Source organism: Rhinichthys klamathensis, unplaced genomic scaffold (assembly GCF_029890125.1).
Source record: "Rhinichthys klamathensis goyatoka isolate OS25496 unplaced genomic scaffold, OSU_Roscu_1.1 h1tg000123l_1, whole genome shotgun sequence".
NCBI lineage: Eukaryota > Metazoa > Chordata > Actinopteri > Cypriniformes > Leuciscidae > Rhinichthys > Rhinichthys klamathensis.
Window position 1 is genome coordinate 2,382,612 of NW_026606660.1, and position 12,840 is coordinate 2,395,451.

At 39.2% G+C, this 12,840-nt stretch overlaps 1 protein-coding gene across 2 annotated transcripts in view; it reads right to left on the minus strand.

The window, feature by feature from the left end:
* The window catches only part of ralgapa2 (Ral GTPase activating protein catalytic subunit alpha 2), a 207,635-nt gene that overhangs the window by 69,250 nt on the left and 125,545 nt on the right, over nt 1-12,840 (minus strand). For both annotated transcript variants that reach the window (XM_056255880.1, XM_056255879.1), the window contains 3 exons: nt 6,264-6,374; nt 6,108-6,176; nt 5,760-5,897 (listed from right to left, as the gene is read on the minus strand). In XM_056255880.1, the coding sequence (XP_056111855.1) occupies nt 5,760-5,897; nt 6,108-6,176; nt 6,264-6,374 (318 nt within the window). The remainder of the gene's footprint in view (nt 1-5,759; nt 5,898-6,107; nt 6,177-6,263; nt 6,375-12,840) is intronic.

A 12,840-nucleotide genomic window follows, 5' to 3' on the forward strand; every position in this document is an offset into this window, starting at 1 on the left:
TAAATAAATAAAGTAAATAAGAAAAGTTTTGCGGGCCTAATACAGAACCCTGGGGAACACCTTCAGAAAAAAAAGTGAGATTACAAGGATTATGTATTAAATAATGAGCAGCTTTCTCGCATTGTTTAGATGTAGTGCATTTTTAAAATCTAATGAGATGTTTCAAATAGAGAACTCTGTTATGATCAACAACTCAGCCATGAAGATGATCTTCTTGGCACACCACTGAGATGCATTAAAAAAAAATCTTTAATAGATTGAAACATTGTTGTTACACCCAGACGGTGTGGTTGAGTGCTGCAAGGCCACCATATGGAGATGGGACGATATTTACAATGCTAAGCCAGGAAACCCAAAGAGAGGGGCTTTATGGGCTAATAATCTATTTCTCCTGTGATATGGGAGTGTATCGATGTGCAGAAACAGATGGTCATGGCTCTATTGGCTGGAGAAGATAAGACACGGTCCAGCACAGTTTATCATAGTGCCTGAACAGGTTTGCTCTGTTTGATTTAATTAAGGCTTTATCCCTTGGCTCATTCTCAAACACCACACACTGACGCAGCAAACAATGACAATATAAGCTACATAAACATGATCTGATATACATTCATGTTGTAAAAATACCTAAAAATAAAACCACAGAACTTTGATTTGCCACATAATCACCACCATAGAGCTATTAGTGCCATCTGGTTCAACTGGAAACTGCTGATATATAAGAGATACAGGTCATCCAAAGGTGTGATGGATGATTTCTCAATGTAAATCAAGAGTAAATCAGTAATAACTATTGGATGAGAAAAAAACGAAATTGAAATGAGCTTGATGGCGACACCACTGTTTTCTGTAGAGGTGATTTATTCCGGTTGATTCCTGTTTATTACTATAAAGCTTTTTAAAAATAATCTGCATTGTAAACTCTATAAATAAAGGTGACTTGAGTTGACTAAGGTACAACCCACTGCATTATATCCCTCACATACTGATTGCTGAGAGCTGCGATACCTCGGCCATAAACTGATTGCTTTTCCTGTTAGATAAAGTAGAAAATCAAACTGACTAAGTATAAAGCCGTCACCAAGTGATAAGAGGAGAGAGGAAGAGAATAAATTGAGGAACATTTAGCACCCAAAGTATTAAATGGCATTCGCTGGTTCTGAGGATTCAGTGTGATTTCATCAGTTTATACATTTTCTAAGTGGCACTTCTCAAACTGTGCTGCATAAATGAACCAAGACTCCATAACCTTAAAGGACATTTATCATCAATTATTATTTGAGTAGTACTATAAGCATGAGATGCTAATCATTATTTCTTGCTCTTAATTGAGACAAGGCACTCGAAACAAGAGTATTGATGTGCTGTCCTGGCAAGGGTTACGTACATGTGCTCGTGTTAGATGCTATTCAGCTCTGAAAAATGGGAGATTAAAGTAATCCCACTGAGCATATAATAACTAGGAGAAAATGATTAACAGTCAAACGAGTGCAGAGGAAAACAAAGGACATTTATTCTTCCCCTTTCCCCTTTGCAGCAGGTGCATTTTCTCTCATATGATGATGAACTGAATTCTTGAGTTTGGCATTCATTGGTGAGCTTATCAATCCAACAATGGGACATTTAAATAATTCGGCCATTTTTTTCTGGGAGCATGACATCTGCACAAAGGTCCGTGTCTGTCTGCATCTGCACAACAGCCCGGGACTAATATCTCATTTATTCTGTGCCCCTCAATGCCCTCTCATTAGCGTCTGATGACTAAATATGAGCTGCGAGGGGACGAATGCATTTATAATAGAACATAACACGCACACACACACACTGGAAGATTTCTGCTTTAATTTCAAGTAACAAACTAGAGTAAAAGTCACTCTTTGGCTGCACGATCAATCGAAATAAAACCGAAATTGCAATATGGCTTAGTGCGATTATTAAATCGCAAAGGCTGTGATTTAATTAAATAATGTGCTGTGTGTTTCAGCACAAGCATGGCACTGTTTTTACACATGAGCAGCTCATGATCTGTCAGTGTGCTGCTCCACCCGAACTTCATCTCTGCAACTGCTCTGGGTTCGGGTCACCATAACATGCATTTCTGAACACATGTGCCAACCATCTTCCCATACATGTATTGAGAAGCGTTCGTGAACAAAAAGACTCCTGCGGTTTTCTGTCAAAATAACAGTTCCATGGTGAAGAAATTTAGGGTGTGTTCACACTTGTAGTTTGGTTATTTTAGTCAGGACCAAAAAATAAATGTATACATTTAGTCCTGGTTTGCTTGGCGTTCACACTGAACCATCTTAAATCTTAATCTTAAGAAAAGGTTTTTATGATGTTTATTTATTAGGGGTGTAACGATACCCTCATGTCATGATTCGATACATATCACGATACTGAACTCATGATACAATATTATGGCGATACTTCAAGACATATGATAAAAGGTTAACACAAAATGTACTGTTGATTAAAATGCTAAATTTGGTATTACATTGGGGGTGTAAATGAATAGGCTTGGACTTGGTGCTGGAAACCCAATGCACAGGACTATAGTGACACCAGAATAAAAATATCCATTATTCTGAAGCTGAAAATACAGAATTATTTTAGATGAATATGCTTGCACACTGTCACTGACAGTTTTTAAAATAACGTAGGCCACTTTTTACTGGTAACATCAGACATTTGGCATTATCAGGACCCACAAATATTCTCCCATTGCATTCATTTTTATACATTATATTCAACATTATATATAGTAGTTTGTTTATAAGGCATTTCTGATGCTTGCTCCAAACAGTAATGGGCAACATTGCTCCTATGATGAGAATGCGTTCTGTCTTTTGTAGGGTCATATATTGTGACGTCAGGGTCCTGATTTTGGGTTGTTTAGATGTCTTTGGTCAGTGTTGCTGCACCAGAGTTCCTTTGGAAGTGGACAGAGGCCAAACAGGGTTCAGATTGGCAGCGTTCACTATCAGAGCAATAGAGTTGGGGTACTCGAACTCGGACTCGAGTCCGGACTCGAGTCCAATTTTGAATGAACTCGGACTTGTCACGCACTTGGATGAATTTGTACTCGGACTTGACACGGACTCGGACATTTTAGACTCGGAAAAATGTCCGAGTCCAGTCGAGTCCGGGCACTGGAGGACACAATATTATTCAAAAACGAAACGAAACTACTTGTGTTGTTTCCGCGTTGAGCATTGTAACCAATCACAGACATGTATATTAAGCGCATGAACACAGTGGCAAATCAGAGGCGTTTTAGTCAACATGCGGAGAATTCGCTCTAAATGTATGTTCAGAATCAGCACGAGCTTCATCCCTTCGCAAATCCCCTCATAATCAACAAAGTCTAGACGCGATATAAATGAGAGATTCACTGTGCAGTGCGGACAACTTCAGTGTTTATGACGAGAGTTTTAGGGAGAGTGTAGAACGCGGTAAGTAAGTGATGGCTTAAAGGGAGTGCTATTGACAATCTAAATAATAGTTTTGTTTTTCGTGCTTCTAGAGGACCAGTGGTTACGTTCCCACAGTAAATTATAAAGAGTGATAAATGCATTTAAATGTGGGAGTGAATCCGCAAAATTTTAGTCATGTGAGTCATGAAATTGCGATGATTGACATAGTAACCATAGCAACATTTTGGCGTCTAATAGTTTTATGATTTTTGTTACATTTACACTTTAGTTTACATACACCTATCAGAATCTCCAAAATGTAATTTTTATTTTTATTTATAAGAAAGGATCATAAACACATTGTTTCTGTTTAGTAGGCAACTGCACTGAAAAAGCTTTTTCACATAACAGATGTTTAATAGCCTAGTCCACAAGACAAAATACAAACACAAAATACAAGACAAATTACTTGATTTTTATAGTGTGTGTCATTACCTGAATGATCCACAACTGTTTTTTTTTTGTGTGTGTTTTTTTGTTTTTGTAATGGTTGTTCATGAGGAAAAATCCTCCAGCTCCTGCAGATTTTTTGCTTTTCCAGCATCTTCTTCATATTTGACTCCTTACTAGCAGTGACTATGATTGTGAGATCCATCTTTTCGCAATGGTGACAACTGAGGGACTCACACACAACTATTACAAACCCTGCAAACATTTAGTGATGCTCAAGAAGGAAGCATCTGTTAAGAGCCAGGGGGTGTAAACTTTTGAACAATGTAAATTGGTGTAAATTGTTCTTACTTTGTTTAAAAATGAATTAATTTATTTAGTCCTGCCCTTCAGAGGCTAAAAAAGATATTAGCATGTAAAACAATATTAGAAAAATGTAATCATCACATCATCTTGCTAAAAATTTTACCCCCTGGCTCTTAATGCACCGTGTTGCATTCTTGAGTATTACATTGCAGATTCTGAAAGATGTACAATAGGTAAACGTATCACTGTGACTATACATTGCAATAATTTTATAAGGTTTAAAATATTAATTTAAGAGCTCAGTGGTGAGACCTTTTGCCGGACTTTGATTGACAGGCGATCTGACCAATTATAATGCAGACACCCGCCATTTTTGTCCGACAAACAAACCAAACCAGTTAGTAGATTAAAGTCAGTGGACCACCAAAAAATGGTGTGTATTGATTTCTTTTTGCAGTTCTGATTTTCATTCATGTTTAATTTGTGCTATAACTAGAAGAGATTATCAGTTCATGTGCTGCTTGAACTGAGGCCTACACATTAAAGCACCACAAAACAGTATTTATTGTTTGAATTTCATAATAATTTTTATTTTATTTTATTTTTTTATTAAAAGAATTTAACTTTTATTTCATACCAAAAGTAACCTGCTCTGTCTTGTATGTTGGCGCATTGTCAGTGTCCTCTTTGCTCCGCAATATATTTTTCACTGTGTGAGAACATGTGAAGTGAGAGCGGAATAGCTTATCGGACGTAGCAACAGTAACTAAGAGGGGCGGGTCTTTGTGAAAGGTCAATTTCAAATCATTTAAATCTTTGTGGACTCGGCCGGACTCGACTCGGACTCGGATGTTAAGGACTCGGACTCAAGTCCGACTCGGCCCTCTTTGGACTCGGACTTGGACTCGATTGTTAAGGACTTGGACTTGACTCTGACTCGACAAAGGTGGACTCGGACCCAACTCTACAGAGCAATCACACCAGAGTTGGTTTTAATTGAACCAAACCTGCCAAATGTGAACACACAGCGAAGGGCCGTTCACACAAAGAATGATAATGATAACGATAAATATATTTGAGTCCACACCAACGAACTGGTCTGTTTATTCTAAGCTCGCCCGCTACGGTTTCAAAGTGTGTACAATGTCATTGAACATGCTATGTTTTGAGTGAAGCTAGTGTAATCGATATAATAATCTAACAGTGAATTTAGCTGATGTAGTCAATATATTGGAATAAAAACAACAACTAGGCTTTTTCACTGCAACTTCAAAGGAAGCAATGTTGTCGAAACGAGGTAATACTTCTCACCATTTATTCAGAGGGTATGAACGATTGTTTTCCATATCCATTTTCTTTATAAGGGGCTTGACTTGTCAAAAAGTGGTGGATTTTTCTGGACCTCGGCGATTAACTTCTCCACAATGTCGTCTGACATTTTAAATGCGCGAGCTATTATCATTAGCAAACCTAGATTTTTTTTTCAATCGTGATTTTTATCAAGAAAAAATAAATCGTATTAAGATTTTTTCCCTAAATTGTGCAGCCCCTACTTCCTTAATACAAGTTCCCGAGGCCTGTACCCACCCTGTAAATGTAGTCGAGTAGCGGGGCTTTCTGTGAGGTGGGGTCATCCAGCACAGGCATAGTGATGGGCTCCAGGAGGATGGAGAGAGGTACGGCCATGCACCAGTCCAGCAGGCACAGCAGTAGAGACACCATTAACTAGAGCACACGGAGAACGCATTCATTTAGCACACTCATGACACCACTACAAAATAATCAATAAACCTGCCAAAGACAAGCTGTTAGGAAGGATGAAACGCCAAGCACAGAGACAGAATAACCGGGAGCTGCTCATTCTGAATTCCCATGTCCAACACTGCTTACACAAACAGAGATCTAAATCAAGACTCTCAGTTCTGCTTTGCTTACCTTTTTATCTGCCTCAACTGTTGAGTGTTCAGCACTGGGCAGAAGAAACGCTATGGTTGCTACAAAAATCTACAACAGAGGAAAAGCAGCGATTAATCAGGCGTCACATGCACAAGACCACAACAGATGCATCATGCTGATGAAGATGCTTCATACCTCTATAATTCTTTTGGGAAGGGACGGCTCCAGTCTCTGTAAGTGCTGCCAGTGAGAAATCAGTAGCTGAAAGATGTCACAGGCCACATTTGCCACCACCTTATTTCCAAACTAAGAGACAAAATCACATTCACGCTCACGTTACGGTCTAGATGAGAATGAAAAAAAAATGATAATAGAAATGACTGTTTTTCACGAAATGAACATGATCAGGAAGAAATACATTTAATAATAATATTACTTATATGCAGAAATTGATATAAAGCTAAGTAGATGAGGCTTTACCCCTTGTGCTTTATAAACCTTCTATTTAATCAAAGAATCCCCCCAAAAAATGGTTAATACATATGAAGCAGCACAATTAATTATAATGAAATATTTCATAATAATATTTCTTGAGCAGCTACACTGGAGTAAATTCAGCTGAAAATTCAGATTTGCCTACAAAAGAATAACATTTTAAAATATATTAAAATAGAAAACAGTTGCAACAATATTCTACAATATTACTGCTGCAACTGTAGTTTTGATCAAATAAATGCAGCATTGGTGAGCATAAGAGACATCTTGCAAAAAAAAGAAAGAAAGAAAGAAAGCAATACATTATCCACTTTGAAAATGATCAGAGAAAAGAACTGAACTGTTGAAACATTTCATTTGACTGATTCTTTCAAGTTATGGCTCACTAAAACCACCTGTTCTCAGATCATAACTCGTAGTTCATATACGTTGTAGATAAAAAAAAAAAAAAAAAAAAAAAAAAATATATATATATATATATATATGCAACTTAAGAAACTCTTTTTACAAGGTTTTACAGCCGTGTCTCCAATTTTTGTCAACACAATTAGGTATTAAAAATATTATATGTGATAAATCAGATGGTAAAAGATGACGCTGATACATAATACATCATCATGATTAAAACACATGCCATTATTTGTGTCATTTCTATTTCTATGTTTGTTTTTGCTATTTAGCACCATATTACTCTAGAGAAACACATCTCTGGGAGGATGCCAGGTTAATGGATTCTGTCTGTTGCTCTACCCACAATTCTCTCTTGCTCTGGGCTTTAGTCATGTGGAATCTGAGGTGAGAGAGAGTGAGTGTTTGCTCAGAGTAATAGAAGAGAAGAAGCCGCACATAAACTCCCAACAGCTCGGCACATGCTTTTAGAGATGGAAACCCTGTTCCTTTCCCAAAGCTTTATTCTGGCCTGACCTGCTGCGTGTCAACATGAACTGGACGTAATTACAGCTGCATGAGGAAGGGAATGTGAAGACGATATTTGGAAGGTATCGTTTTAGACGTGGTTTCAGATTAAAATAACTATGATTCAAAAAGTCTTTCCAACTACGTATACTTCAATTTAATAATGTAGTATTTGATAACATTTGGATTTTTATATAATCCATAGATTTATGATTTACGTTATGTTATATTGAAGTAATTTTCTAAAAAATTATCCTTTGCCTTTTTGAAAATTAAATTAAATTCTATTATCCTGGTTTCGGTCTCTTGTCACAACAGCTGTTCTCCAAAGGAAGAAGAACATGAAGTTTTCAGTATATAAAAACCATGCAATTAATACAAAATCCATAACGCGTAAATAATTTATACGCAAACAATTACTGAAGCATGTGAAAGTGTCATTAACGTAACGTTACACAGGTAGATGATCTTGGGACCTGGTAGGTGGACATTTCTATTCAAACTAATTAACCTGATTTCGCTTCTCTGTTTGCGATCAGATCGGGACAATTTTAGTCCAATGATCCAGTAAGCGAATTCAATCAGTCAAAAACAGCACTAATGTAAAGAAAACCAGGCGGATTACATCAGAGATGGCAGTTATTGCGTTTTCGGTGAATTATCCACTGCAGTGTGTTTAGCTTCAAAACACGAGCTCTGTCATATTCTGTGATGTTTCTGAAGGGCGTGAGCCCTCACACATCCACCGCTGTACGGGCAGATGATACGCAAACTACTGTATAAAGCAAACAAGCGTCTCATGGATGAGGATTGCATGACAAATGTGGTGACGTACAGGAGTCGTACAGTAGGCACACGCGAGTCTATTATATTGATGCACAAACAAACTGTGTATGTGCCCTCTCTGCGCATTTAGATATTATGTATTTGTGCACAGACAGATTTCACTACACTCTACGTTGTTTCCACACACATTCAGGATAATACACCACCTATACACTATAAATTCTGAAATGTTTTTTTTATGTCATTATAAGTGTCACAAAAGGGTGCAAATAATCACGATTAAAAACTGTAATCTATTGACAGCACTAACATATATACAGTATATATATATATATATATATATATATATATATATATATATACACACTCACCTAAAGGATTATTAGGAACACCATACTAATACTGTGTTTGACCCCCTTTCGCCTTCAGAACTGCCTTAATTCTACGTGGCATTGATTCAACAAGGTGCTGAAAGCATTCTTTAGAAATGTTGGCCCATATTGATAGGATAGCATCTTGCAGTTGATGGAGATTTGTGGGATGCACATCCAGGGCACGAAGCTCCCGTTCCACCACATCCCAAAGATGCTCTATTGGGTTGAGATCTGGTGACTGTGGGGGCCATTTTAGTACAGTGAACTCATTGTCATGTTCAAGAAACCAATTTGAAATGATTGGAGCTTTGTGACATGGTGCATTATCCTGCTGGAAGTAGCCATCAGAGGATGGGTACGTGGTGGCCATAAAGGGATGGACATGGTCAGAAACAATGCTCAGGTAGGCCGTGGCATTTAAACGATGCCCAATAGGCTTTATGCACAGCTTCACTACTTCATGAACTTCAGCCAGCCCTTTGTTTCCTGTCTGCCAATATTGGACAAACTGATTATTACAGGTGTGCCTGATTATTGTTCCTGAGGCCATGCACACCTGGATTAATCAGTTTGTCCAATAATGGCAGACAGGAAACAAAGGGCTGGCTGAAGTTCAGGAAGTAGTGAAGCTGTGTATAAAGCCAATTGGCACTAAGGGGCCTAAAGTGTGCCAAGAAAACATCCCCCACACCATTACACCACCACCACCAGCCTGCACAGTGGTAACAAGGCATGATGGATCCATGTTCTCATTCTGTTTATGCCAAATTCTGACTCTACTATCTGAATGTCTCAACAGAAATCGAGACTCATCAGACCAGGCAACATTTTTCCAGTCAACTGTCCAATTTTGGTGAGCTCTTGGAAATTGTAGCCTCTTTTTCCTATTTGTAGTGGAGATGAGTGGTACCCGGTGGGGTCTTCTGCTGTTGTAGCCCATCCGCCTCAAGGTTGTGCGTGTTGTGGCTTCACAAATGCTTTGCTGCATACCTCGGTTGTAACGAGTGGTTATTTCAGTCAAAGTTGCTCTTCTATCAGCTTGAATCAGTCGGCCCATTCTCCTCTGACCTCTAGCATCAACAAGGCATTTTCGTCCACAGGACTGCCGCATACTGGATGTTTTTCCCTTTTCACACCATTCTTTGTAAACCCTAGAAATGGTTGTGCGTGAAAATCCCAGTAACTGAGCAGATTGTGAAATACTCAGACCACACCCCTAAATGCATTGAAGCAACTGCCATGTGATTGGTTGATTAGATAATTGCATTAATGAGAAATTGAACAGGTGTTCCTAATAATCCTTTAGGTGAGTGTATAAATACACTGTATACACACACACACACACACACACATACACACACCACTTTATTAGGTACACCTTGTAAGTACTGGTTTGGACCCCCTTTGTCTTCAAAACTGCCTTGTTCTTTATGGCATTGATTCAACAAGGTGTTGGAAACATTCCTTAGAGATTTTGGTCCAAAGTCATTGACATGATGATATCACACAGTTGCGGCAGATTTGTCAACTGCACATCCATGATGCGAATCTCTTGTTCCAGCACATCCCAAAGCTGTTCTATTGGATTGATGACTTTTGAGATCTGAGGTCTGGTGACTGAAGGCCGTTTGAGTTTAGTGAACTGATTGTCATGTTCAAGAAACCAGTTTTTGAGGTGATTTGAGCTTTGTTATCCTGGAAGTAGCCATTGAAGGCATGTTATCCTACTGGAAGTAGCCAAGTACCCAGATGGGTACACTGTGTTCATAAAGGGATGGACATGGTCATTCTGACCCTACCATCTGAATGTTGCAGCAGAAATTGAGAGTCATCAGACCAACCCACGTTTCTCCAATCTTCTTCTCCCAAATTGTCCAGTTTTGGTGAGCCCGTGCGAACTGTAGCCTCAGTTTCCAGTTCTCAGCTGACAGGAGTGACACTGGTGCTTCAAGGCTTGACGTGTTGTGTGTTCAGAGATGCTCTTCTGCTTCAAGGCTTGACGTGTTGTGTGTTCAGAGATGCTCTTCTGCTTCAAGGCTTGACGTGTTGTGTGTTCAGAGATGCTCTTCTGCTTCAAGGTTTGATGTGTTGTGTTTTCAGAGATGCTCTTCTGCTTCAAGGTTTGATGTGTTGTGTGTTCAGAGATGCTCTTCAGCTTCAAGTTTTGATGTGTTGTGTGTTCAGAGATGCTCTTCTGCTTCAAGGCTTGACGTGTTGTGTGTTCAGAGATGATCTTCTGCTTCAAGGCTTGACGTGTTGTGTGCTCAGAGATGCTCTTCTGCTTCAAGGCTTGACGTGTTGTGTGTTTAGAGATGCTCTTCTGCTTCAAGGTTTGATGTGTTGTGTATTCAGAGATGCTCTTCTGCTTCAAGGTTTGATGTGTTGTGTGTTCAGAGATGCTCTTCAGCTTCAAGGTTTGATGTGTTGTGTGTTCAGAGATGCTATTCTCTTTCAAGTTTTGATGTGTTGTGTGTTCAGAGATGCTCTTCTGCTTCAAGGCTTGACGTGTTGTGTGTATAGAGATGCTCTTCTGCTTCAAGTTTTGATGTGTTGTGTGTTCAGAGATGCTCTTCTGCTTCAAGTTTTGATGTGTTGTGTGTTCAGAGATGCTCTTCTGCTTCAAGGTTTGACGTGTTGTGTTTTCAGAGATGCTCTTCAGCTTCAAGGTTTGATGTGTTGTGTGTTCAGAGATGCTCTTCTGCTTCAAGGTTTGATGTGTTGTGTGTTCAGAGATGCTCTTCTGCTTCAAGGCTTGACGTGTTGTGTGTATAGAGATGCTCTTCTGCTTCAAGTTTTGATGTGTTGTGTGTTCAGAGATGCTCTTCTGCTTCAAGTTTTGATGTGTTGTGTGTTCAGAGATGCTCTTCTGCTTCAAGGTTTGATGTGTTGTGTGTTCAGAGATGCTCTTCTGCTTCAAGGTTTGATGTGTTGTGTGTTCAGAGATGCTCTTCTGCTTCAAGGCTTGACGTGTTGTGTATTCAGAGATGCTCTTCTGCTTCAAGGTTTGATGTGTTGTGTGTTCAGAGATGCTCTTCAGCTTCAAGGTTTGATGTGTTGTGTGTTCAGAGATGCTATTCTCTTTCAAGTTTTGATGTGTTGTGTGTTCAGAGATGCTCTTCTGCTTCAAGGCTTGACGTGTTGTGTGTATAGAGATGCTCTTCTGCTTCAAGTTTTGATGTGTTGTGTGTTCAGAGATGCTCTTCTGCTTCAAGTTTTGATGTGTTGTGTGTTCAGAGATGCTCTTCTGCTTCAAGGTTTGACGTGTTGTGTTTTCAGAGATGCTCTTCAGCTTCAAGGTTTGATGTGTTGTGTGTTCAGAGATGCTATTCTCTTTCAAGTTTTGATGTGTTGTGTGTTCAGAGATGCTCTTCTGCTTCAAGGTTTGATGTGTTGTGTGTTCAGAGATGCTATTCTCTTTCAAGTTTTGATGTGTTGTGTGTTCAGAGATGCTCTTCTGCTTCAAGGTTTGATGTGTTGTGTGTTCAGAGATGCTCTTCTGCTTCAAGGTTTGATGTGTTGTGTGTTCAGAGATGCTCTTCTGCTTCAAGGTTTGATGTGTTGTGTGTTCAGAGATGCTATTCTCTTTCAAGTTTTGATGTGTTGTGTGTTCAGAGATGCTCTTCTGCTTCAAGGTTTGATGTGTTGTGTGTTCAGAGATGCTCTTCTGCTTCAAGGTTTGATGTGTTGTGTGTTCAGAGATGCTATTCTCTTTCAAGTTTTGATGTGTTGTGTGTTCAGAGATGCTCTTCTGCTTCAAGGTTTGATGTGTTGTGTGTTCAGAGATGCTATTCTCTTTCAAGTTTTGATGTGTTGTGTGTTCAGAGATGCTCTTCTGCTTCAAGGCTTGACGTGTTGTGTGTTCAGAGATGCTCTTCTGCTTCAAGGCTTGACGTGTTGTGTGTTCAGAGATGATCTTCTGCTTCAAGGTTTGATGTGTTGTGTGTTCAGAGATGCTCTTCTGCTTCAAGGTTTGACGTGTTGTGTGCTCAGAGATGCTCTTCTGCTTCAAGGCTTGACGTGTTGTGTATTCAGAGATGCTCTTCTGCTTCAAGGTTTGATGTGTTGTGTGTTCAGAGATGCTATTCTCTTTCAAGTTTTGATGTGTTGTGTGTTCAGAGATGCTCTTCTGCTTCAAGGCTTGACGTGTTGTGTGTTCAGAGATGCTCTTCTGCTTCAAGGTTTGATGTGTTGTGTGTTCAGAG